Consider the following 28,000-nt stretch of genomic DNA (forward strand, 5'->3'; position numbering starts at 1 on the left):
CTTCTCAAATTAATTTCTATAATGAATTTTCTATGAGCTGTGCCAGATAAGACTCAGAAAATCAGTCTAATATTTGTCTAATCAGTCTAATAGTGTCTAATATTTATGTGAAATCTATTAACATTTTTTTCCAAAAGTGTACTGCGCTGCAATCGAGACAAGAATTTGTATTGCCAGTTCTGATTTAACATTTGCTTGTTCTCTATATATGTCATAGTTTTGAAGATTAAATGCAGAAAATAACTATAATAATAAGTGCCCGGTTGAGTCCACACTTATGAATGGATGTGAATATTTGAACATTTCAAATGATCTTTCTTTTCTTTTCTTTTTTTATTGTATTATTTTTTCTTTTTTACAATTCAAGAAATATTAAGAATTAAATTCTTAAGAATAACAGTTTTTATACAATATTTTCCAGCTTATTGTAAAAATAACATTCAGAAATTATATCTAGTGTTTTAACAAAAATATTTTGCACAGAATTCCCAGATTTAAATAATAACATCCAAAAAACAAAGCATAGAAAGTGCACAGTTACTACAGTACGAGTGCTGTGCAGTCTGGGTGATAATAATTCTTATCTGTATCCATTCAGAATTCACTCACTGGCCAAGGAAACACATTTTACTAGTATTTTAACAAAATGTCTACAAATAGATGTCCATTTATTCTTGTTCCTTTATAGAGACTCTTTTAGAACTAGTCAAAATCAGATTGTCCAGAGATCAGTGCCGCCCCCTCGGCCTGCAGATCATCAAGCAGCTGCATGAACAGCCTGGTTTGATCTCCATGACAGCGTCTCAGTGCGGGGCTCACTTGTGACACATACTGCTCCAAACTCAACACAGTCCTCAGGTCCTCAGCCAGGGTCACTGCACGGGAATCTCCCCAGGTGGAGGCCAGCTCATCTGAACGGAGACGGATCAGCCTGCGGCAAACAGAGGGACTGAGGTCCAGAGGTGTAAGTGGGGTTTTGTAGGTAGGTACATGTTGCTCCTGGAGGTAGGTGAGGAACAGGCAGCTGAGCACCCATGAGCAGGTCTCTATGAAGGGCAGATCCCGAACCTCCAAGCAGGGAGCTGCCAGAGCTTTGTCCCCTTCTTCTGCACAGCGAAGGAGCTCCTCACGTAAAGGCTCCAAAGAAACCAGGTCCAGAGGGGTTTGACCTTCACTGTCACGCAACTTTAGAAGTGGCAAGCCTGGAAAAGACCAAAACACAATACTTAACTCTACATGCTTATAACAACATTGACCATTTGAGATAATCAGATGTAGTTTAATTATTATAGGTTTAAGATGTTCAGTGGCTTTATTGTGAATGGTTTTTGCATCTCAAAGCTTTTTGTTTTGTAAAAGTGTACAATTAGTAAGATGGTGATTACACTAGTGAAAATAGCTTAAACCTGGTTAAGATGGCTTGCTGTTTTCCCGACCAGGTCAAGCTTGTCTGGTTTGGACACTTGTCAGTTGGTCAGGCTGGGAGACCATCATATGAGCCTATAGCTAGACCGTGTTAAACCATTTAATACCAGCAAATACAAACATCTTAGGCTGATTTATCTGCAGGGTAGGGCTAGTTAGATTTTGGCAAAAATACAATGTTTAGGTGACTGACGTCATGTCAATACAATTAGTAATGGGTAAAGTCAACAGCAAAGTCAAGTCAAGTCTCCTTTATTTGTATAGCTCTTTATACAATACTGATTGTGTCAAAGCAGCTTTACAGTGTCAAACAGGAAAATAGTTTGTCAATAATGCAAGAGGACAATAAAGAGTCATTTTCCGGCTAAAGTCAGCAAACTGAGTCATTGTTTTGCAATGTGAAAATGCAATCTGCTGAATGGTTTTAGTTTATTAAACACACCGTCAGTTATCCTGAGTAATTTTTTGAATCAAATAAAGCCGAGCAAATAAACAACACCGCTCTGTGAGGAGGAGGAAGAGATTCCAGGCACTGTTAGTCTAATGTTGAGCCACAGGCTAGCATCACTGTTAGGACATTCTGCTTTTTAGAAGAAATTATTTTTGCACACATGGTCTTTGTAAGTGTACTGTGGTGAAGATGTCTCATGGTACTAAATGATTACTATATTAATGTACCACGGTATCACCTCGGTACTCAAAGGGATACCATGATATATAGCAAAAAAAGAAACAAAGTGTATATGGTACTTTCAGTGTTTTACTATTAAAGTTCACTACTGAAATTAATGATTTACTAACTGAAAAAAAATCTATTTCAAATTCAGTTTCAGCTCTTCGCAAGAATACATTTTTCATCGATGTTTGATTTCCACGACAGAGTTCTAGATGCCCATATTTGAATTGATTAAATGACTTTTTCTCTTATTTGTGCCCGCAGTTAAAGTGGCTTTAGTGTGGCTGAAGGTAAAGCCCATGAACACTCGCTCTTGGATTATGAAAGGCCAGCCGTGTCAAGTGTGCTCTTTGTTTGCATTAAGATCTCCCCATTTCTATGGCAAACTGCTCTCGACGATACTTGACTCTTAAACCTCTGTGCTAATGTGGCAGGCATTCTGCTAAAGCTCATACAACTCTGCACCTCTCTTAAAAGCTTTGCCGTGCTTTCCGCTCGCTGTTGATACTCAGATGAAATCCCACTATCAAAGGACAGGATCATTATGTGCACAAGTGCAAGAAAGAAAAGGGAAAAAAAGATGCTGCTTTATATTACAGAATTACTACAGACGGCAAAAAATATAATAAATCTTCTGTTTCTGAAATCTATTTCAGAAGTTCAAATTTTGATTACTGATCTCGGAAAATACACAAATTGTATAATATAGTATAACATCATATAATATAATATAATAATAATAAACACCCAAGTCCTGGGTTCTGTGCTCAGGAAATACATGAACTGATAAAATACATATATAAATGTAAGTTGGTTTGGATAGAAGCGTGCAATGTTAATGTGACACTATCACTGTACACGCTACCATCACAGTATCTTTGATTTGATATGTAAACCTACTTATTTTGACAGACAACTCCTGGTATACTGTGGTAAAAAAGTGGGTTTTCAAAATCCGGAGTCAAAACAAATGCTGAGGAAGACAGTAAGTCCATGAGACCGAATCGAGGAGAAGAACAAATTTCATCTCCCCCCCCCCCCCACACCCCATCCTCACCACGGATGAGACCTTGCCCAGAGCTCAAGCAAAAACTACACAAGTTTAAGGTCAATGTGCACCTAACAGAATACTTGACTATTCAGTGTGTATATTTCTGGCTTTAGGGAAAACAGTGTTGTTGTTTGACAGGAAGAAAACGCCGCTTTCCTTTCAATGTTTACTGTAAGACTTTGAAATACAGTGACAATTCAATAAAACTGCAAATGTATATTCTTTGTTGCAGGCAGAGGCCTTGGATTGCCTCCAGCTTCCCCTTGCTTGATGTTCTACAACTTTGAAAAAAATTGGACAGAGCGAAGGCCATGTTTTATGCACGGTTAAATGGTGCCCGAGCTCTGAAAAGTTGTTGTTTTCTCCCCTCTCCTGTACAGGTGAAGGGAAACGCTTGTGTCCTTCACCACACACTATACTTTCATACATCTTTTCCATTAGTACCAAAATGGGCACACACACACTAAGTCATGCTCAAGTGCAAGTTCATTTTGCACTGTACAAAAGGACCGTGACACTATACCATAATCTAATGATGACAATAAAGGATTGGTATTCAAAAAGAATTTATTAAAACCATGTTAGAACATTGAGAGTGTTTTAGCAATAACTTTACCACAATTTTACTGTTTAAACCATGTTTTTCACTAACCCAGGAAACAAAAAAATGACTTAAATAAGCCTCAATCATTCAAGCACACAATTCTCCTCTAGTTTGTTGAAGAATCTTCCTCGCTGAGAATATGCCCATCCACCATCATCTGAATCAGGTAGCCTGCTTTTTTTTTACGCCAGTCCCGCTGCAGAGCTGTCCAATACCTGACAGGCCGAAACCTGGAATGTGACAAAGGCTGAGACAGGGCCCTGCTTTCCCGATCGCCCACGTGAATTGGAGCTCGCCAGCTACTGCTGATGAATGCGAGCTATGGGCAGATCTCCCTCCCTCAAGGCGGCACAATCAGCCGCATCCCTTTCTTCACAATGGCCCATGAAAACACACATCTGTCAGTGCTTAGCCACGCGGACGCACTCGCAGCCGCTGGAGTGGTCAGTCGGGGGTTTTGAGACGACGGTGGTGCATTCGTCATGCCAAACGATTGAAGTCAGTCTAGTTATTGGCGTGATGTGTCAGATACTTCGCGCGGCAGATAAATAAAACACCTGGGGGGGATTAAATGCCAGCGATGGTTAATTATGCCCCCCGTACAGGCGTCAACAATGTGGGGGTATTCGGCCCTTGCAGATATTTGCACCTCCGCCACAGACGAGCTCCTGCTGCTAACATGCATGTAAACCACACATCAGTCAGAGCAAAGCAAGCCGCCCCTTAGCCTTTAGAGGGCAGACGAAGACTAGGAATAGAAAGGTGGAGGAGGGGAGGCAGAAACAGCGAAAATGATTCCATCCATTCTGTATCCACACATATTTAATCTAGACAACATGAGACCTTAGTCTATAGGGCACACGATATACTTCTTTGTCATGCTGCGAGACCAGCATATGCACGACTACCCAACTCAAGTCTGTTTGTTTGTGTGTGTGTGTAAAATCACATTACACTGATCTAACAGAGATTGACCAAGACAAAAGGCCAGGCAGGCAGAGATTAGGACAGATTACTGTGCATGGGGGGCACAACAGAAGCTTTTTGTAAACCTGATTCCCTGGCATCGCACTCGAGCCAAACAAGCCCTCCTTGGGTTCAATCTTACAAACACAACACAGACCCCTTGATGCCACCATGCCAGACTGATAAAGATAGGTGCCATTCATCCCACCTAGATTATCAGAGCAGCACACTCTTGGTTATGGCATGCCGAATGAGCTCTATAAAGATTTGAGTCTGTTTCAGCAGTCTAGTCTCAGCTTCACACGGCACGCCAGACCACAGTCTGATGCACATTGGACATGAAAATGGCAAGAGCTGGATGAAATCATCAGTTCTGATCTCATTATCTTCTGGGAGTCAAAGTGCACCAGTCCGCTTGGAAAGATTTGTTGTTTTGACAAGGTAGTTTGTGCAATGAGAACTGATCCCTGGAATGCCCAAACTATGCCAGATTAGTATTATATTAATAAAATTATTTAATAATACTTACATAACATTGAAATACAATTATATATATATTTATATATTTAAAACTACTCAAGACACAAAGTATCATATCATGATTTTTCAGAGTTTTGCAACTGCACATGGATAGAAAACCAGTTTTGAACAAACAAGGTTGTTCTTTGCTTTTATTGTGGCATGCTATGACTGACTGCATTAAAATGCCTTTCCTGTCCAAGTGGGCATTTTCTTGACCTGCTGCTTGTCATGGTGGTGGCTGTTGTGCTTACAGTGCAAGTATTCTGATAAATATTTCAAAGAGAGTATCTGTGCCATTCGTAAAGAAAAAAGGAATGCCACAAGTTTGGTGGCTCTCATGCAACACCAATTTCAGAGTCAAACATTCAGTATTGATCCTAACAGTGGCACAGCTGAAAGCCTTGTGAGCTTAGTGTGAGGAAGTGACTTGGATAATTATGCATTTTAATAGGATAAAAAATTATGCAGAGGAAGCTCAAAGGCACTCGCAATCAGAGGGAGAGAGAGACTGAAGGAAAAGAAAAATGAAGAGAATTCTGAGAAGAGAAGCTGATTAATGTATTTGGTGTGACTAGCACAAACAAACAAACAGAGCATGAGGAGTTGTGTAATGACTAAATAGAGCTTTGCCAGAGCTTTAATCTAACGTTGGGTTCAATGCAAAATGTGAGGGGGAAATACTCCTATTAATGTACACAGCGAGGAAGAAAAGGAGAACAACTGCATTTGAACTCAGCTTTATTAACAAAGACACTGAGCCATCATTTGTCATTACAGTGCTGGAGTGACAGTCTTTAAGTGTTTTATACTTTAATATCACAACAAAAGAAATCATGGCTCTTTTGTTGCTCTGAAGCCCCTTTCACACTGCACGTCGGACCCGGCATATTGCCGAAACATTGCCGGGTCGCCTTCTCTCTGAAAGCAAACACATCCCGGGATTGATTCCGGCATTGAACCCGGGTCGGGGAACTAGTAACATTGCCGGGTTCAATCCCGGGATGAGCGCTGTGTGAACAAAAGCCAGATCTAATGCCGTGTCGAAGTGAGGACGCATGTTATCGCGCTACTGTTTTACTGGCTGTTTTTAAGGAAGATCAATGTTCGCGACGAAAAAATATGTGCAAACTGTAATGAAGCAGAGATCAGTTAGTTCCTCACTTTCCGAGCTGACGCCGAGATCGTTCGCACGTCACGCCCTGATGTCAGGTGTCGTTACGGGACCTTTACGGGTTGTGTGTGAAAGCACGCACATATTCAGTGTGAAAGTGCAAAATCTAGCGACCCGGGAACAATTGCCGGAACACTTTACCCGTGTATTTGCCGGAATGGCAGTGTGAAAGGGGCTTGATAATACTATCAACAACGGGTAGAAAATATAGTTGATGTGATTGATGTATGGTCAAATTTTGGAGGCAACAATGCTTCCGAGAGCTTCAGAAAGTCATGAGAAAAAGTACATGGATTATAGTTTTACTCAAGACTGTTTGTGTAAACCATAACTGTAAAACTACTTTATCTATTTAAAGACAATGTTAAAATTGTATTTGCAATTATTTTAAAGGGTTAGATCACCCAATAATGCAAGTTTTGTAATCATTTACTCACCCTGTGCTGTTCCAACCTGCATGAACATAAACAATATATTTTAAGAATATTTTTGTCCATATTATAGCATTTAATTGGGTTCAAATTACCTTTTTGTCCCAGCTGAATATAATTGCATGGAGAAAAAGCACTGCAAATTTGTACAAAATATCTTCTGTACTTTTGTGTTCCAAAGAAGAATGCAAGTCGTGTAGGTTTGAACGGCATGAGAGTGTGTAAATGATGACAGCCAAACAAGCTCGAATGGAAACAAAATAAGATTGGACTTGATTTTATCAGGATTTGTTGGAAATTTGTTGATCATGACAGCTTATTATTTTTCCTCTCATTATAACTTTCAGAAAGTGATGTCATAAAGGTCAGAATTTTTTGTATGGCCACTTCTCCTGGAAGAGTGTGCGCACACAGCAAACAGAGCGAGAACAAGAGCAGCCCATCGACGTGCTTCATTCGGGTTACAGAAGTCATCGGCAGCGCTGCACAGGACTTGCTCAAGAAGAATGTCTCCAAATGTGAGGGAAAGGTAACCTTGTTCAGCTTCCCAAAGAATCCAGTGTTACGTGAACAGTGGATGGAGTTTGCTTTTCTGGGACAGCAACTGAGTTTCGCAAGTGTGTTTGCTTGTTCTCGTCATTTCAGTTATTAATGTTTTATAAACGAGGCTCAGTTCAATGCTAGATTTGCACACAGTTTGAAATTGAAAGATGGAGTAGTCCCAGCGATAAATGATCCCTGGCTGGAACTCCAGACGGAAAGTAAAACTGCATCAAATTTCTGTGTTTTGTTGGCAATCAGCTCATCAGTGCTTCACCCATGTCACACCTCCAGAAGCTCGACTGTGTTCGGAGAGAAGCTGAAAGCTGTATATTTCCTTTCTAAATATGATGAAACTACTAGACTCTTCAGAGATACTACTATATATGGGAGAAGTCGTGGCCTAATGGTTAGAGAGTCGGACTCCCAATTGAAAGGTTGTGAGTTCGAGTCCCGGGCCGGCAGGAATTGTGGGTGGGGGGAGTGCATGTACAGTTCTCTCTCCACCTTCAATACCAAGACTTAGGTGCCCTTGAGCAAGGCATCGAACCCCCAACTGCTCCCCGGGCGCCGCAGCATAAGTGGCTGCCCACTGCTCCGGGTGTGTGCTCACAGTGTGTGTGTGTGTGCTCACTGCTCTGTGTGTGTGCATTTCAGATGGGTTAAATGCAGAGCACAAATTCTGAGTATGGGTCACCATACTTGGCTGAATGTCACTTCACTTCATATAGGTACTCAAGTTTAACATGAGATTGGATGAAACTCTGTGTGATATGTTCCCTTTAAACCTGCAAATAAACAAGGTTTTAGGACTTGGAACAATATATATAAAAAAGGTTGATGCAAAATAAGAAACATTTTGGATGTCATTAAAGGGGCACAAACCACATACATGCAAAATTTTCACAAGTGTTGTCATATCAATAACTTTCATTGTCGCAATGCACAAAAGGTTACATAAATGACATCAGACCTGCATCAGGATCTCATCAAACGCTACGCTGAACATTTACAGGAAACCTCAATTAGGTTTCTAAGCGACAGTTCTTTTTTGTATGTTGTAAATAGGACTGAGCAGAACTATCTGTTAGACGCTGACCCTCGTACAAGAGAGACCGATCATCATGCCAGCAAGCCCTAATCCATTCCAGTCCTGAAAACAGACCTGTGTTCACAGCAACCATCAAGTCATTAAGATTCGAAGGCCATGGCAGTAACTCGACTTTTATGGTCATCGTTCGCTCTGCTCTTCTTTGGATACAAGCCGTTGGGTGCTGGAAGCCACACGCAATACCAATCAGGAAATGGCTGAGTGAAATTACGCTCCACCATGCATACAATGTGTGTGTGTGTTGGTGTGTGTGTGTGTGTGTGTGTGTGTTGGGGGAGGTTTGAGTCGGCAGCCTTGGGCTAGGCAAGCTTATGACACCCGTCCCTGCCCTTGGCCATGGCACGGTTAGCCTGCCAGTGCCTACGGGCAGAAGGAGGAGGATCTTGTCTTTTACTCCCTCCCCCCATCCACTAACATTCATTATCATTTCATACTGAGAATGCTGGGATTGAGAAATCCGTGTTTTGCACAGTGTAAGAGTTGTATGACCTTGGAAGCAGAGAGCAACAGTGAAAGCTAGGTGAACGTTTGCTCCTTTCACGTACACACACCTGTCCTTTTTTATTGCATAATTACGCCAACATGTCATGAAGAAAGCACATTTACTTGAACGCCAACATTTGGTTGGAATCTTTCTTTATTTCTGTATGTTTTATAAAATAGTTTTCTATATTTAATAAGAATAATGACTGACTTTGTGAACCTGACTCATAAGAACAAACTAAGTTCTAGGCATCTAATGTAAACAGGTACTAAAATCCATCAAAGAAATGTATCTAATAACATTTAATAATAATTTAATTATTATAAGGGTTCCCTTGGTTGTTAAAGGTATAGCTCTCCCAAAAATGAAAACATTTACTCACCCTCAAGTTGTTCCAAATCTGTATGAGTCTTTTTTTTTCTGCTTCACAAAATAAGATATTTTGAAATGAGTTGGCAAACAATATGTTTCTGGCTCAGTTTTTGACAACCACTTTTCCATACTTTGGAAGTCAATGGGGACCAGCAACTGTTTGGTTACCTACAAAAATATCTTCTCATATAGGTTTGGAACAACATATGAGTAAATGGCAAAATTTTAATAAAAATAATATTTTCAAGTCATTTTCCAGCAATTCATGGACAATGACAAGCCCATAAAAAATTAATCGCTAAGAAAAATCTACTTTTTAAAATCTGTATTTACTTTTTACTGCTGTAGGAATGATGAAAAAAAAAGTATATATATATATAGTATTTTTTTAATATAATTTATCACATAGGAGGACCATCAGAAATTTAATTAAAAAATTTATATTAAAATCTTGATTTCTATGTAAAAAAAAATTAGGGGTGCCGTTGTTAACTGACTAGCTGCGCAAATCCACGTTCATCATCAGCCTTTATTTGTGCAACTAGTCAGTTAATAACGGCTCTGTGTAGTACCAGCTGCTCTATGTGAAATCACGCTCCTGAGGGAATTTACCGCTGATTAGAGAGCCGGCTTTACTGACGAGATGCGCATAACGATCGGCCGATCTCGATTGGTGCACCCCTAAAAAAAATAAAGCCTATAGACATATACACATTCTATAAAATGTCTGAATCCACAGGATTGTCTGTGAAGATGCCAAAGGGCAGGGATCAGTCCTCAGGTTGAGTATGTGTGTGTGTGTGTTTTAAGAGGGATTTCGCCGACTGTCTGTTTCCCAGACACATCACAGTTCTAATTTCATGAAAAAAAGCTTCTTTCCTGACCTCTTTTCATGCACTGGTATAGGACCAATCTCAGTCAGCAAGAAGAGAAATAAAAAAACACATTCTCACCGGGACCAAACAATCCCAATCTAATTAAATTTTTGAGGCCAGAATATCTACACGAGTTAATAGGGAAGCAGAATCAAATTAACTCTAATTAGTGAAAACGGAGAAGCGAGCGATTGAGTGAGAGTGACAGTAAGGTGTGTGGGAAAGCAGGAGCCCGTCTCATTTAGTCTCTCCTCTAGTCCCTCCCCATCGTCAAGACATCCCGTGCTTACTGCATTGACACAAGTCACGCTCGCTTCAAAGCTCGCAAACATTGATAGCATGTGGCACGCAAACAGCCAGGCACGCCAAAACATTTCTGTCCTGACAGATTTCCCCTGTGAAAAACCAGCATGTGAATTTCACGAGAGCAGCAGACCTGACTTGTCGAATCTCTTCAGGAGGATGCTAACAGCGCCGATGGGTTATTCCTGTAGATGGATGGTTTTTATAGAGGAAAGAATGTAAAAAAGCTTGAACCCTGAATGGCAAAAGATGACACTATGTGTGTATATGTGGTAGATCTCGGCTGTTAAGCCACAGGAGAGGCCTGGGTTCAACAGATTTCTACAAACCACTCGTTTGTTTACACGTGTAATGCCGCTGTAATATGACTTTCTGCTGTTTGTTTATACAGTCATCACACATGGAAACAGAAAGCGTTTTCTCCTTATTTATTCGCGTAAGAGAGACACTTCCATATGACTCGATAACTCCAGCATCATTCACAAAGGAATCAGAATTTGAACATGTTTTGAAGTAATACAGTATAATATGGTATTCAGTACGAGTCAGGCTCTCATAGAAGGGCCCGTTTGATTGTGACTGGATAAGAGACTTGTGAGAGACTGAACCAGGAGGAGCAAGTGAACTCATCACTTTTTTGAAATTCAACAGCTTCTTTAAAGTTGCCGTTGAAGGGTTTATGTTCTGTGTGCATGCGCTCTCATGTTTTCAGCCCTCTTATGTGAAGATCTGTATTCAGTATGAATCTTCATGCACTGAGTGTGTGTGTGTGTGTATATACATGTTTGTATGCATTGCTTTGTGAAGGTCTGATCTCAGATGTGTATATGTGTAAGTCATGCACTCACCACCACTCTGGAGCAGCATCTTGGCGATGTGGGTGTGTTGGTTTAGCAGGGCGTCGTGAAGTGGACTGACTCCCTGGACTTGACTGCCCAGCTGTAGGTTCGGGCAGTGCTTGAGCAGGGCCTGCACACACTCCGTGCTGCCATGGTTACAGGCTTCATGAAGGGGCGTCCAGCCAGCGTGATCTACAAACAGTGACGCACAATATACTGTGATGATTTTGGTGTCTACATACATAGACAAGGTCAAACTAAGCTGCTTGACAAATGTGGAATTTAAAAAAGAAAGAAAGAAAGAAAAGCAAATAAATGTGTAATTTCCACTTGCATAATAGGTACTTTTAGCTCTTGCCAAATAATTGTATATAAACAATTCAAATTCAGTCTCACAGAATGTCATAACAAAATGCCTCATCATAAGTTACTTTTTCTCTTCATAGTGTTTTTTCTGACATTAAAAAACAGCTATTTTCACTATTACATTGTTACATTAATGGTAAGTAAATTATTAAATAAGGGAATTTTTATGTCCAGTATATTATTAAATATTAAATGTTTCTGTTGAATTAGAGTCAGAATAATAAAGAATACACAAAACATCAACTATTTGTATTTATTTTTTTTTTATCAAAGAGGCCTCAATCGTAAACATAACTGTACGTCACACCATAATTGCGCAAACAAACTGAGTGTAAAATCCAATTACATGCTAGTAGTTTTCAAATAAACCCTATCTTAAGACTCCTAATGCAGTCTTTTTGTGTAAGAAAAATACAAAATAGCACGTTTAAAAATATATGTTTTTACGAAGAGGCCTCAATCGCAAACATCTCTAAAGACCATAACATAACGGAACAAACATACCGATTCTAAAATGCAAATGTTTGCTAGTAATTTTCAAACAAATCTCATTTTAAGATTCTCACTGTAGTCTTTTTGAGTGAAAGGAAACTACAGTACAAAAATAATGTAACACTGTATAAAAAATAAATATATCAAAAAAAAAAAAAAAAACCTTAGCAAAGAGGCCTCAATCGTAAACATTTCTGTATGTCAACATAATATAATATCAAAGGAATCCCTTTTTGAGTAAAAGAAAGCGAACAACAAAACGCAACATCGCATAAAACAACAAAGGCGGAATTTTCATCAAGCTATATGGCTAAAATAACCATGATTATATTAAGATTTCAAAACAAGATTGCAAAGCGAAAGGCATGTGCAAAATTTGCATGACGCCACGATATTAAACCAAGCCTAAAACATTGTCTGAACCCACCAGACACGCTTACATTTGATCTTAAAGGTTAGACGCGTGACGTAAACTTTCCTTTGTATAAATAAACTGTTCAGTACACAAAAAAAGTAAAAGAGAAGAAATGGGACAATTCTATTGAGGGCAGGGGAGGAATATAGAAACCTACCTTTAATGTTGACGTCTGTTCCAGGCACGCTGAGGATACAAAGCAACATCTCCACCTGGTTCTTCTTGCAGGCTCGATGAAGGAGTGTCTCGCCTACACATGGTTGGAGAAGAGAGAAAGGGGGAGAGAGAGAGAGAGAGAAAGGGCAAGTGAAAGAAAGAAGTGGGCAACAACCAAAATCAGGGTGCGTCCTGCCAGCTGCCCTCCCAGTCCTGTAACCGCTTATTTAACGTTTCCAGTGCTCGACATAAAAATGAATAACCGGGCACCCATTGAAATGACTTAGAAAAGGTAAAAAAATAAACAGATAAAAGGAAGAAAAAAGCTAGAATTTTTAGGGGGGAGAGGAACAGGAAGCAGAGAGAGACCAAAGAAAGGCACTCATCCGCTCTCTTTGTCGCTATTCCCCTTTTTTCCGGACAGTGGGAATTCTTTACTTACACTAGCACCCCAAGTTGAAAGCGATTGTGAGAAAATGCTTCCTGGCAGTCCGGTATTGTTCAGCCGGGGAAAGTTATGGTACAGAGCCCATACACAAAGCCTCTGAAGGGATTTCTCAAACAGCCAGAGTTCAAAAGCTCCACTGGGCAGCACCAATGGAAACACGTGATTCTCACTTCTGCAAACTACAACAGCCAGACACAAAAGCCTCCAAGGACTTTTATTTACATTTTCCCTCTGCCTGTTCCCTTTGTAAGGCAGCCTTCATCCCTTGCTCTCCCGAAACGATATCAAATCAGGAATATATAAGAGGGTGGGCTCCTCCTTTCTTTCATGTGTGGATGAACTTCACAAGAAAGTAAAAGGCCAAACTTGAGTGCCTCTGTGGCTGCCATTATAATGTCGCTGTGCTACGCTGCTAATAAATGCTTTGCTGGGTCTCACAAGGGTGCCTATTTCTCTGCAGCCTTGGCCCGGCTAGATAAAACCCGGCATGCTAAAAGAGCCAAAGTGGAGAGAGGCAGCAGGGATGAGGAGGGGGAAGAAAGCAGAAAGTCTTCTTTCTTCGTGTGACAGGGAAAAAGGGAAAAGCTGCATTCTCCTTCACATAAATACGTTGAGTTTTCAAGAAGCCCCTTTAAGCCAGATCAAACAGAGAAAATTAGGTGTCAAAGAAAACATAAATGACCAGATAAGGCTGATCTGTCTAAGACTTTGTGTACGCAGAGTGACGTCTGTGACGGTATAAAGAAAAAAGATGTGAAAGTAGAGGAATCATGGTTTAGACACTGGAGACTTTTTACACCTCTTTTGGAATCATGGACCCCAAGAACAAAACAAAAAGAATGGGGAATTAATGGGGAGTAAAATAGAATTTTGGACAACATTAAAGGTTTTAAACTTTGCTGGTTGCATGGTGCTTAAAAAGTTACTGAAATAAATAAATAAATATAAATATATGCATAAATATGCTTTACAAAAGATTTTCAGTATGCCTGATATAAACATGTTGCGACACAGATCATATGCATACTTTGGGAAGTTAATTTGAAACCTTCTCAACTAATAAAATGAGACCTCCTAACTTACTAAAATATCACTTATGAATTAAATTCAAGCATATTTACTAGGAATAACAGCGTGCTATTTCTGTTTTTTATTTTCACCATAACAGTACATAGTGACACAGATGTCTGAAGTCACAAAACCAGAGACCCTCTCCTAAAAATCTGATCACAAGTGGTTACAGAAAACACATCTGAGACACACAGTGTTGGGAGACCATGAGGTGGTGGATTACCAGAGATGGATATTAGTATCAGGTATAAACAGGTTCTTACAACATCTGAATGGAACGTTCCAGACTACATACATGTCAAAGTACAAGAAAGCAAGATCACAAAACCTCGCAACCCAAAATCAATGAAAATAATTAGCTGGGTATTATGAAGAAATGAAATAGAATGCAATAAAAGTATGACTTAATGAGTGCCTCAGCACCATGACAAGTTCTGGCTCGATCTGGCCCTTTTTTCACACCCTAATAGGCCTTAAAACCCACTGATTAAACATTTCTTAACTCCCCGTGTGTACACGGTCTCAGAAATGCCAGGCCCAATCTTCCCTCTGTTAAATCATTTTAATGGCTCCAATTTGGAAACAACGCTTCCATTAAAGGGGTAATTGCATACTCAGCATTTACAAGCTCAAAGAGGATAAATTCATCCTGTCCTTTTCTATAAATTGTGAAGTGTGTGTAGCGTTTGCTGTTGTTGTTTTATTTTATTTTTTTCTTGTCGAGAGTACTTTCTTGCGTGTTTTGTGACATCTGTCATGACAGCTCTGGAGCAGGTTTACTAATGGTTTAAATAACGGGCCATTTGTCACAAAAAAAGTGCATATGAACACTGTGGTGACAGGACACATTTTCAATTTGACCACTTTTAAGTTTAAGCAACATCCTGTAGTTCTAGGTGTTAAAAGAGGTTTAGTTTATGGGATTGTGGATAAAAACTGAAAGAGGCCAATAATAACTGGGCTAAAGTTATTTTTTTAGGTTTATGCTCCACTAGCAAATGCTTTTTTTCCTGACAAAGCTCTGTAATGTGACAAATATGTTCATAACAAAGTGAACACAAGTTGACTTCTTTGATAGTGGTTGGTTTGAGTTCCATCTTTCCCATTCAAGTGAGGGGCTCATACATAGCTATCATAAAAGGTTGCAAGAGGTAACTGATGCGTAGTGAAACTTAGCATTATTAGCTACTGTAATGCCAAAATATCCTAAATATTCTGCAAAGGGCACAACTGAATATACATACAGTATTATGATGAAGGAAGAAATCATCCCGATATTCTAATCTGAGCTTTAACGCAAATGATTACCAATATACTCATAGCATCATTAACTGAAGCCATAAGCCACAATGAAGGGTATTGAGCAGACAGACAGCTCAGGGTGAAGTTAACAAGGCACCATGGACCTGCACACATTGTGAAAAACCCTGCAGAATCTACCTACAGAAATCGACAGCTGAGAGCCTCCGGATGCTTCATCAAAAATTGATGGGCTACACATCAGTATAGGGAGCACGTAGTGCAAAAACAACACAAGGCAAGGAGCAGCAGCCTTGAGTCTCCTGAAAGCATGGGTGTCTCTCTCTCCTTGCCCTCCCCCACTCCCTGCTCTGGCGTTGGGGTCTTTCTGATCAGGTGGAAGGGGAAAGATGAGCGTTGACACCTTGCTGGGTTCACACAGAGTGCCAACCTCCTAATTACAGAAACTTCCAGGCTTGGTAACCTCTGAATTTCTCTCTCTCGCCCCCTCTTCCCCTCTCCTTCCCAACAGCAGAATCTTAATTGCAGTGTTTAATATTCTTAAACGGGGGATCTAACAAGCATTATGTTTGTGTGTGTGGCCTGATTTTTATGTATTTTCCACCTCTTCCATAGCAAAGGATGGAGGGAGTGTAAAAAGCATGTGGAATGTAAATGCTGTTGCCTGGGGTTATGAAGGGAGGCTCTGTCGAGAGCTTTTGACCAAGCTGAATGCACTACAGAACTGATATACGACAGAGAGAGAGACAGATAGAATCATAGACAGACAGACAGACAGAAAGAAAGAGAGACAGACAGAGAGACAGACAGACAGAAAGAGAGACAGACAGACAAATTACAAAGAATAACAGAAAGAACAACAGATAGAATGATAGAATGACGAACAGACAGACCGACAGATAGATAGATGACAGACAATAGCCCTATTCGAAGGGGATTAGTATTACCTGGTGACCTCCAGTCATTTGTAATAATTGCGGAGGTCATCTGTGATTTGAATCCCGTGCGAATCGGCATCTCTGTGATTTGGCCAGGATTTGGCAGGGTGTATATAATTTTTGGAGGTTTTTGTTTCCTGTGCGCCCTTTTATCCATCTTTGGCGAAGAATGGAGCTGCGTTGTAGTGTTTGATAGTATTTTGGGTGCTGTCATATCACTACACCATACAATTTGCAGAAAGAGAAAGCTGAAAAAGGTTTTGAGGTTAATGTATTACAAATAAATCAAGCATAAAGCTTGAGATATTATTTTAACCTGGTGAAATGTAAATGACACAGTGCACGAGACTATATTAAGTTTCTTTTTTAAAAATCCATCTAACCGGACCATAGAACGGGACTCGTAAAGCCTTGACATCCGGGTATCTGGGAGATAAGTCAGTAAATTTGAGTAAGATCACAGGCTTTCCTTATTCCGTGCGAATGCACCACACAAAATTCAGATGTGGGTCATTTCAAAGTCACACAAGGTCCCAAGATAAAACTAATCCCGTGCGAATAGGGCTAATTACATACAATGATAAAAGAATAACGGAAACAACAACAGATAGAATGATAGAACAAACAGATACATATACAGAACCATAAACAGACAGACAGATATATAGATAAGACAGATAGATAAAATGTCAGACAGACAAAGACAAAACGTTGGAAAGAACAACACTGAATTATAGAACAAATGAAAAAATAAAAGATAGATAGAACAACACACAGATATATGAAATGACACACAACGACACAAAATTATAGAAAAAGCAACATAATGAATGACAGATAGATAGAATGACAGAATAAAAAAAACAATTGCTAGATGAACAGATGGAAAGAATTAAAAAGGTTCAAAAGATTTGCCAGCCATGGATAAGAATTTTTAGAGTGAAAATGAATAAATGCAGGATGTATGCGGACGCTGACGCGGAGCAGCTTTTACCTGCAGCATTGACTCTGTGGTAACCTCTCGGGACAGTCTCTCTCCCTGAACCTGAGCCACCTGCTGAGTCTTTCACAGCTCTGAAAAGAACACACAAGTAACATTTAACAGACAGATTGAGACATCAAGCCATGTGTTTGTGAAGGTTCACAGAGCTTGTGTTTGAACAGATAGGATCTGTCATGAATGCTAACATCAGCACATCTTGAAACTGCTCATAAATACAGCTAAATTAAGAATTTATCCATAGCCAAAGGACTGGAATGCTTGAAAAAGCCTGCAATATTTAAAACTTCCAAGACAAATCAGAGCAATGAGACGCCAACACAAAGTTCACTAAATACATCCCACTGTACACCCCCACTCGTGTCTACAAACATCATTATATCACTGTCACAACATTTTCACACTACTGCAGGATGGGGTTGAGGGACTGGCATCTAAGTGCATTGCCTGTAGCAGCTATCAGCCAGCCTGCATGCTAGCTGTACTTACTGAATCATTTTATGCGAGAAGACAGCTATCCAACCCTCTCGCCCCCACCAAACCCCCATGGAGCTCTCCCAGGATGAAGTCCCTGTCCAGTGTTTAAGAAACTGTCACTAAATGGAGCTACAGTGATGCAGGCAGGATTGCAGTTGATGTTCTGGTTGGGAGAAGTGTGTTGTCTGTCTGCTCAAGTATCTATGTATGTATGTATCTATCTATCTTTCTATCCGTCTGTTGGTCTGTCTGTCTATTTTAGTATTAGAGATTGTTCAGGGTGGATTTCTATGAAACTCTATGATAGGTAATAACATCTTTTAATTAATAGATTAAAATGATTATACTTTCTAATGCAAAAATGTCTCCAATAATCCCCTCAATGCTGGCCTGCAGGGAAAATCCTTTAATCTAGCTGATGCAATATTTTAGAGCACAGCAAAACCAGAAAAATTCATATTCACTACATAAAATTTCCATGCATTTTCTAGACCTGGATATCATAATGTTAAATATTCTGTGATATATTCAGGGTTTCCTGACTGTGGAACCCTAAATAATACTAATTAACGCTGAGCAAATCTTTAAAAGTGTTGCTGCTTGTTTTCCCCCCAAAATTGTTCTTTAACAAGTTTTATCTGCGAATGTACGAAGGTCTAAAATGTACACAAGTATGAGAGCTGGACGAACCTTAAAAATACAGTTTCTAAAGTTAAAGCTAGATTTATGATAATTCATGAGTTTCTACTTAAGATTTATTTAAAAATGTTACTAAAACTAGTACCTACATAGAAAAAAATGCCCAGGAGTGTTGCCACAATTGGACTGACTTGCCCCAAAATATTTGAATATCTACAGCAAATAGCTAGAGAAAAGTATTAGAGGCAGGCCGTGAGAGGCTTTAAAGGACAGTGCTGTCAGAGGAATAAAGACTACTGCTTCCACACGAATAGTGGCTTGTTCCCTAGTAATTGGATTGTTCAGAACCAAGGCACAGTCTAACACACCAGAACAGTACAAACATCCACATTCTCACAGAGACATGGCCATTTAGTTTCCTATTAGTGCAGAGTAAACATCACTGTGTGCAGTGCTCAAGTCTGTGGATGTGTGTGTATCTGAGTGAGGACACACTTTTCTACCTGTGACTACTGCTTCCCTAAAATATTCACTGCTTATACACTGTCAAACATCACATCACATCAGGGCAAAAGCTGTATTATTCCAAGCTCTCCTGCCAAAAAAAAGTACACACCTAACTAACAAGTTTTTTTTAATCATAAGAAAATGATAATTAAATAATAATTCAGAAATATAATCATAACTTGTTTCTTATTGGAAAATTTGCTTACAATTAGCTTTCATTTTTATATTTTCAGTTTTCATTTGTAATTCGATTATGTACTTGTAAATTTTATTAGTTATTTTTATTAACACTGTTCTCAGGATGCATTTAAATGCAGTTGTAGTTTGTCTAAGCATCATGTCTCCAGCTGAAGCTGAGCTTTTTCCTATAGAGAAAATCAGCAGTTGATTGAGCTGGTAGGAGAGACACAGAGCCCCAATTACCCTCACGTCACCATAAGTTACAGACAGGGCTGGTGGTCTGCTGCCATCACAGGTTGCCCCAACAGAGAAGGACAGCACCCTGTCTCTCTCCATTAGTCATCTTAAGTGACCCATAATGGCAGAAAATTGTCCAATTAAAGGCACCTACTGCACTTTCTGCCTCTGTCATAAATGTATGGATGCAGACATAAAGAGGATCTTATAGTGTTGTAAGTGGAGAGTAGTTATCTCTAAATGTGCTCTGATTGCACAAGGACGTAGAAAATGACACCTATTAATTCTTGTGATTTTACAGAGAAACATCTTCACAAGTTCACACCTGTTCTGGGTCTATTCATCGAAAATATACAAATATTCTAAAAAAGTTAACGTGTTCTTGCTTTTCTCCTGTGATCTGCAGTGTCTGTATTGAGGACAACAGCATGAGCAGATAGATGTAGCGGAGCTGAAACTCACTCGGAGCATGCCGCATGGGCGGCACTACTGGTAGAGGGTTGATTCATCTCTAATCTGTCAGTCTGTCCCTTCAGGGTTTGGACTGGTCCTCGATCACACAAGGTCCCTAGAGCTTTGAGGTAGGTTGAGACCTGGCAGGAGACAAGAAAAATAAATCTTAAAAAGCAAAAAGTGTAATCTGTCACTGAATGTTCTATTCGCTGTATTGTGTTGTATGACAAATGCAGACTTCTGGGAAGGCAAAATGTGCTGCAAATGAAAGTGTAGTTGCTCTAAATCTTGATGTTTACACCAGTTTTTACACCAGTTAAAACTCACAATTTTAAGCAGGCAGAGTGGTTCAGAGCTGAGGATCAGGCCCCTGCTGCAGCAGATGTTTCTATAGATGGCGTCGACAGTGAACATCCGGAGTCGTGCAGATCGAAGGGCTGGAATCAGTTCCTTCAGCACATCACCGTGAAGGTCTAAGGGAGGAGACAGGAAGGTACTTACAGCCATTAAGCTATGTACATTCCCTCTAAAATACAAATAAACATATATGAATTGAACAAGACAAAACTGCAACTCATACTTCTTGTATTCAAAGGAAAAGTTCACTCATAAATTAAAATTTGCCAAAAATATCTTCACCCTCATGCCATTTAAGATTTCTAGGAGTTAAAATGCCTTAAATTAGGATTTATTTCTTGCAAACACACAGCGTGAACCTTCGTGAACTTCATTAACTGATGAAATGGAGTATTTCTTGTGTATTATTGTGATGTTTTATCGGCTGTTTAAATTCATTCTGACCGCACCCATTCACAGGATCCATAGGTGAGCAAGTGATGCTAATTTTTTCTAAAATTTGTCCGATGAACAAACAAACTCATCTACATTTGGATGGCCAGAGGGTGTGTCAATTTTTAGCACATTTTTCATTTTTGGGTGAACTATTCATGTTCATAAGTACATAAAGTGATTCTTCCCCAGTTTCCCACTGCACTACAAGATACCTTGGCACAGTATGGCCATATGTTCAGCCAGGTCTTTAAAGCCTTTTTCCACCAGACTGCTGTTGAGCGGACTGTGTTCCTGAGCCCAGAACTCCACCACTACACACAGAGTTTCCTGCAGAGTGACCGACATTCCCAGCTTCCACTCCTGCACACAAACACACAGTAAACTCAGCCTGCACAGCCTGATGAAGCATCTGGAATAGACATGTCTCAACAAAATGGTATATTTAATGTAGAAATCTGTTGCCATGGTGCAGGTACAGGTGCCATGACAAATTTTAGTTTAAGCTGGGAAATTATCTTTGCATGAGCTTAGATCGCAACATTTAACCAACAAACTTATAAATGTCGAAAACAGAAGATTTCAATAAAGCATGCCATCATTTTTTAGCATGAAGGGAAAGGACTTGAATGACACCTGAGTGGAGTTGAAAGCCCAGAGAACAGTCTTGATCAGCAACTTGCTGAGCTGCTGAACCGCCCTGGAGGTCAGAGTCGACTTCTCCCACATGTTCCAGAAGGTACTGTACAGAACAGATGCCCGACTTCTTCCAGGTGACCTTCTGCACGGAGGAAGACCGAGTTGACAGCTGCTACAGATACAACAACAGATGTTGAAACAGGCAACATTTAAGGCTTAGGGTTAACATAATATAGTTTATGCAGTTTAAAAAAATAAAATATGTAATCCTGTCTATTATGGAGGATACGTAGAAATGTGGTGGCAATAAAGAATAGTTGCCAATGTACAATCTATGTATTAATATCTAGGTTAACGCAGTTACTTAACCATTGTCTTTTTTATCAAAACGGACTGAATGTGAATACTAGGTCTAAGTCTTTATCTTCAAAACAAGGTGAACTGTAAGACATCAACATATCTCCAAGCAGCTGCATGTTGTTTTTTATTTCGACATTCTTTATGACACGTTATGTGTGTGTATATTTTCTTTTCTTTGGGCTCATGCAGAATCAAAAAGTTGTTGTTTATTGAAGCAGAGATGAACAGAGCTCAGGTGCTCACCCTGCGCTAGCAGCATGAAGCTCCAGCTGGAAGAGTCTCAGGAAGAACTCCTGCAGGTTACAATGGAGACGAAACAACTCGGTGGATGGTGGGCTTGGCAGTGAGTGACAGGTGGGTTTGCTCGCTAGACACACTCTTGAATAAATCAGACAAAATTGCATTACTGAGAGAAACTCTGTCAGTGTACCTGTCAGAACAGCTCATAAGCAAATAGTTTCATACCGAAATGATGTCTCAAGAAGTGACCAGAGGCCGCCCTTACAATCAGGACACTGGAGGATCTGAAGAAAGTACTTAGTGTGTCCAGGAGAACCCCAGGTAGGATTGTTGCGCAGGATACTGTGGAGAACTGTGATAAACATGCTGAGGTACAATGGCTTTGCATCACCCTAGAAGTTGGAGCGCAAGTGCAAAGGCTGGGTTATCAGGTCAAAGCAGAACAAGCTTATGTAATAAAATACATCCATCCATTCTAAAGAGTTCAGATATCTAGAGAGGAAGGTGACTGAGGGCCTGTATAATTCTGATATATCCACAATTATAATTTAATGACAGCAAATGATAATACAAACAATTCAAAAAATATAGGAATTATTATAATTATTATGATTTATCCATTTATTTATTTTTTAGACACATCCCTAATTCATAACTTAGAGTTCAAATGTTTGGGGATCGTTAAATTGTTTACATTTTTTGGAAATAAGTCTCTTATGCTCACCAAGGCTGCATTTTTGCATTTTTTTTTTTTTTTTAGCAAAAATGTATATATTTAATAATGAATAAATTTTAAAATACAATGTATTCCTGTGATGGCAAAGCTGAATTCACAGCAGCCATTATTCCAGTCTTTGTAACTTTTCAAAATTCCTTCTAATACGCTGATCTGGAGCTCAAGCAACATTTCTTTTTTTATCAATGTTGAAAAACAAATAAACAACAGAGCTGCTTAATGTTTGTGTGAAAACCATAACACATATTTTCAGGATTTTTGATTAATAGAAAGTTTAAAAGAGCAGCATTTATTTAAAATAAAAATCTTCTGTAAAATTATAAATGTATTTACTGTCACTTTTTATGAATTTAATGTGTCCTTAATATAATAATAAAAAAAAAAAAAATCTTTTTTTTTTTTTTACATATGTGACCCTGGAGCACAAAACCAGTCTTAAGTGTCAATTTTTCGAAATTGAGATTTATACATCATCTGAAAGCTGAATAAATAAGCTTTCCAATGATGTATGGTATGTATTATTAGGATCAGACAATATTTGGTTGAGATACAACTATTGGAAAATCTGGAATCTGAGGGTGCAAAAAAAATACAATTTTGAATCAAAATACAAAGAATTTTGATACATTTTTGATAAAGTTTTGATATATTTACAGCAGGAAATTTACATAATATTTTCATAGAACATGATCTTTACTCAATATCTTAATGATTTTTGGCATAAAAGAAAAATCTATAATTTTGACCCATACAATGTTTTTTTTTTTTTTTTTGGCTATTGCTAAAAATATACCCTAGCGACTTAAGACTGGTTTTGTCATTTTGTATACTGATTTTCTTTTAGCTTGCTTTTAGGCTATATGCTCTTTGTACTCAAGAGAACAACCATAGCAATTGTTCAACAGTAGTGATTTTTTTTTACATCAAGAAAAAAAACTAAAACAACAGAAATCACTCATTACAATATCCTTAATAAAAAAAGAAGCTACCACATTTTGCTTTTTAAGAAAGATAATAACAGCTGAATGCTTTATAAGTGCCTCTGGGATTTAGACTAGCTCTTTTTATACATACATGCAGAGCGTGGTGCATTAGCTGTTGGAGCAGCAGGGCTGGGGGCATCACTCCAGGCTGCAGGGAACCCAGAATCTCCTCCAGAGCTTGAGGGAAGAAGGTACACTCCACCAAGCTCTGCACATTGCTGAAATCAACTGCTGGAATCTGAGTTCAAGAGAAACAGAGAAAGAAAGACATACAGGAAATAAGATGACTGACGATAATATGGTCTCGGGGTCAGTGTCAAATGAGTGCATTTGGACATTTCCGCTTGAGAAACCAGTGGAGGCATACTGCAATGTTTCTTTAATGAGAATGCCAATCATGAGCATACCAATCAAACGGATTTGCCTAAATCAGGTGACCTTGCTGTGATGAGCCCTCCATTTATTACTCCTCTATGTGACACACAGGAAATGGAATGACCCGATCCTCTTGATGAGTCAAACATTAATTTTTTGCACTTTAACAGCTTGTGTTTGGCAGATAGGTGTGCTGAAAAGTTTTTCACAGCTTTCAATACCTGAACTGGCAGGTTGGGTGTGTAGTAGCTGTGGAACTCTGGGACTGTCAAAAGCATTTTCTGTCGTTGCTGAAACGAGATGTCATGTAAGGTCATACTTTACAGAAATTACATTGATAATCGTGACAACTTTCTCATTTGTGCCCAAAATCCATCTGTGAAAGCCATAATTATGTTTCAAAATGATATATAAAAGTACCAGTATAAAAAGTGGATGGGAAGAATAAAAATATATTAGACCTCCATTGTTATGATGTATTCTTTGAGCATTTTCTCCAGTTCTTTATGTGAAAGGTCATCAGTAACATCCATGGAGTTGTCAGTGACTGCAGCAGCCTCGATATCCATTTCAAAGCTCTCTTCTTCATTGAACGACTCCAAATTACAGGACCAGTTTAACTCTGAGCAAACATGCTGCAAAAGACAGAACAAAGAAATCACCAATACCAGATTCTGAGGGGGAATGTAAAAAGTAAAAGCTGTCCAAATCAAATAAGCAAATTTTCAAAAGTTTGGCACTGGTAAGATTTTTTTTTTTAAGAAACCTCTCTGCTCTCCAAGGCTGCATTTATTTATAAAAAAAAATACAGTAACAATACGGCAATATTCTGAAATATTATTAAAATAAAAAAATTAGTTTTCTATTTTAATATATTTTAAAGTGTAATTTTTTCCTTAATGAATATTAGATTACATAATATTCTAATAAATCCAATTTAGAAAGAGTAAAAGGAATATTTGAATCAAAAATATCATACTTATATTTTTTTCATGTTGTTCCACCTGTATACTTTTTTATTCAGTGGAACATAAGGAGATATTTTGCAGAATGTTCATGCTGATTTTTCCAATACAACATACAAGTAGTGCATAGCAGTGACCAGGTGAAAAAAGAAAAAAAAAGTACCATAAGTATGTCTTGTTTGCAATATGCCAAGGCACTGTTTAGTGCCATGGCCATCAAATCTTTGTGCATTTATGAACAACTATTATGAGCCCTTTTTGCCCTGTTTGGCGCTATGTTTTGTTATATGAAGAAAAAACATTCTGTGTTCAATAAAAGAAGTCAAAACAGTACAACAGGTTTGAAATGACATGATGGTGATTTAACAATGACAGATTTGTCACTTTTATGAATTACTCACAAAAAGCATACAATACTTTTTAAGTTACTTTACCCCAAAAAGATGTTTGGCTACATAGCTGACACTATAGTGAGGGATTCTGCACTTCTCGCCTTTATCTTTGGATGTATTTTTGGTTAACACGTGAGTGACAGCATATGAAGTTGGCCAATCTGTGAAGACAACAGCTTTGCCTGCTTTTAATATCCTGCAAATAAAATGTGGGTTGTAAAAATTCCCATTAGCAATTTCACCATGAGCCTCCAGTTAAACATCAACAACATTTCTGAAGGTACAGTATGCTCAACAAAGATGTCACTGTGTACATCCTGACCTGACAAACACACTTCTGCTCGCTGGAACATCAATGTCAACGAGAGCCACCCAGCCCTACAGGCAGAGATGGGAAATGACAAACATGCTTCATTTCCATTAGCAGTTTTCTATGTGAGTTAACAATATAGTGACGTTCACCTGAAAAGCTCCAGACACAGTGCCGTTAGACACCCTTTCTCTCCATGTTTTCAGTGGATTGGGTGTCTCAGGGGTCTGAGCTGTTAAGTTTAACTCGTATGAAGCCTCTGGGAGCCACACTTTTTGATTCACACTGTCCAGAATAAACCCTGGAGTGACTATCCACTTCCCTGAAACACAAGGAAACTATACAGAGTCACCAATTCAGTTTGATATTTTATTATACGCTTACATGCTATTATACTAATATATGGTTTCTAATGATTAATCAATCATGATAGTCAAATCTCAATATTACAGACCTCCAGCACAGGCTGCGAGAAACTTTTCACTTGCTAAAGCTTTTTGGACGATAAGGTGAGTTGTTGCCTCATTATAAACCTGAAACATAGAAACATGTGTCAAACATTGTGAACTTTAACTGATGTGAAAAAGAAGAAGAAGAAAATCTCTCTTATCTGACAAATAAAGTCACCTTACTAATCTGGTCTTCATCCTTACCATGAGATCATTTAGGAAAAGGTCAAGAACTTGGAGGTTGAGTTTATTCCCATGAGGGGTTCAATTAGTAGAGAGAGCAATCTGTGACTATATTAAGATGGTATTGAGGGCAAGGACAAAATTACACGGTCCGAAATACACTATAGCATAGGAAAGCAATTAGAGCCATTTTTCAGGGCTAATCACCAACACTTTATCATTTTCTGCACACAGAGAAAGAAATGCTTGATGTCATGGAAGAGAAAGTGGGCTTGTGTGAAATTAACAAAGGCTGTATTATACAGAAGTGCACTTTTGAGTGGTGAAGTATCAAACTAAGTAAATTTTGCAGATGCTAGATCTTTTATTGCAATTAACATTTCTGAGCAACTTTTCCAATTACTTTTAGGTATATTGGTATATATGGGTATATCAACTTGTATATTGTTATTTAAATATTTAAAACATTAGATACTTGTTAAATAGTTCACGTATATATGTTCTTGTGTGTATTATTATCTTTTTTTTTTTTTTTTAATATATATTTTTGGCTTGATATTTTGTATATCATGCAATCATAGTCAAACACTAAGTCTGATTAAACTCTCCAAATATTTAAGAAATAACGTTACTGTTCAACAGCAGAACTATTCATTCATAAAGTTGTGTGTTAAAATAGGTAATATACGCTTACCGTGGTAAAGGGTAAAAAATGACCTGTCTTTAGTGCAAATACTTACAGATCCCCCAATATATACGCCCCCCAGCTTTCTGATGCCCTGGAGTAACTGTCTTTTCTGGGAATGATTCTTGATGCCAGACATTTGAAAGATGTATTTATTGCCCACCATCCTAGTGAAAAATAGATTATTTGATAAATAACATCCAGCTTAAAATGAGTGCTTAGCATTACAGCTATTGGCTGTTTACAAAGTTGAAATGTCATACAGATTGTGATTTTAACAGCTGCTTTACAAAAACAAGATGTATATAGTTTCTGTCTTACCTGAAACTGAAAACAGTGAACTCGCTCCCATATGATGAATTGTAGTCTAATCTCGCTCTTCCGACAACAGCGCGCCAAATATCATCACTGAACATTCGTCTATGGACATTTTATCCAGGGACAGTATACAAAACACACAAAAAACAATATTAATATGACGCTAACTGTAAGGTTAGATCGAATAGATATTTCGACCTTTCGTTATTTCTGTCATTTCACCTAGTTTACTTCCACTTCAAAACTAGTGTACAGTGTGATGCCTGATCACGGTATATTATTAGGGGGGGGAACAGTATGTTCAAAATCACATAAATATTACTGTTTTCAACTCGACGTGCATACAGTTTCAAAAAAGGACTGAGTACGTTTTAAAAAATAAAACAGAGATTATTAATGAAGTCCAAACAACGAATGAAAGAATTATTAAATGAATAAATACACGCGCCCCTTTTTTTTCTCTGTGGTTTACTCTGTTCCGTAACACGGAAATTGTAATATGCTTCCGGTTAGTTGTCACAGACGCTTTGCGCTTGAGATTCACAGCAGTGCGTCACCACGGTCACC

General features: G+C 38.7%; 1 protein-coding gene across 3 annotated transcripts; it reads right to left on the bottom strand.

The window, feature by feature from the left end:
* Nucleotides 1–400: 400 nt before the first annotated feature.
* On the bottom strand, nucleotides 401–27,933 carry LOC132138798 (SMC5-SMC6 complex localization factor protein 1-like). 3 transcript variants are annotated; one of them, XM_059547705.1, is made up of 20 exons: nucleotides 27,745–27,933; nucleotides 27,437–27,535; nucleotides 27,171–27,282; nucleotides 26,253–26,331; nucleotides 25,951–26,120; nucleotides 25,811–25,866; nucleotides 25,531–25,684; nucleotides 24,593–24,766; nucleotides 24,353–24,421; nucleotides 23,848–23,994; nucleotides 22,263–22,429; nucleotides 22,041–22,175; nucleotides 21,435–21,579; nucleotides 21,014–21,161; nucleotides 20,337–20,482; nucleotides 20,019–20,149; nucleotides 17,511–17,590; nucleotides 12,801–12,893; nucleotides 11,380–11,562; nucleotides 401–1,202 (listed from the first exon to the last, which is right to left on the bottom strand). In XM_059547705.1, the coding sequence occupies exons 1-20, from the start codon at nucleotides 27,774–27,776 to the stop codon at nucleotides 703–705; spliced, it is 2,820 nt and encodes a 939-aa protein (XP_059403688.1). In that variant the 5' UTR covers nucleotides 27,777–27,933; the 3' UTR covers nucleotides 401–702. The 3 variants fall into 3 exon arrangements, with proteins under 3 accessions (XP_059403688.1, XP_059403690.1, XP_059403689.1); XM_059547707.1 differs by lacking the exon at nucleotides 27,745–27,933 and adding an exon at nucleotides 27,632–27,700; XM_059547706.1 differs by lacking the exon at nucleotides 27,745–27,933 and having other exon boundaries at nucleotides 27,437–27,681.
* Nucleotides 27,934–28,000: the final 67 nt, after the last annotated feature.

The sequence above is a fragment of the Carassius carassius genome, chromosome 4, assembly GCF_963082965.1.
Source record: "Carassius carassius chromosome 4, fCarCar2.1, whole genome shotgun sequence".
NCBI classification, from domain to species: domain Eukaryota; kingdom Metazoa; phylum Chordata; class Actinopteri; order Cypriniformes; family Cyprinidae; genus Carassius; species Carassius carassius.

Bases quoted from the DNA above. Each gene is read 5' to 3' on its own strand.
- LOC132138798 (XM_059547705.1), bottom strand. From the start codon at position 27,776: ATGCACGTCGAGTTGAAAACAGTAATATTTAT. The intron at 27,283-27,436 runs GTAAGACAGAAA...ATTTTTCACTAG, and splicing joins TTCACTGTTTTCAGTTTCAG to GATGGTGGGCAATAAATACA. The intron at 20,150-20,336 runs GTGAGTTTTAAC...GTCTCCTGCCAG, and splicing joins CACTCTGCCTGCTTAAAATT to GTCTCAACCTACCTCAAAGC.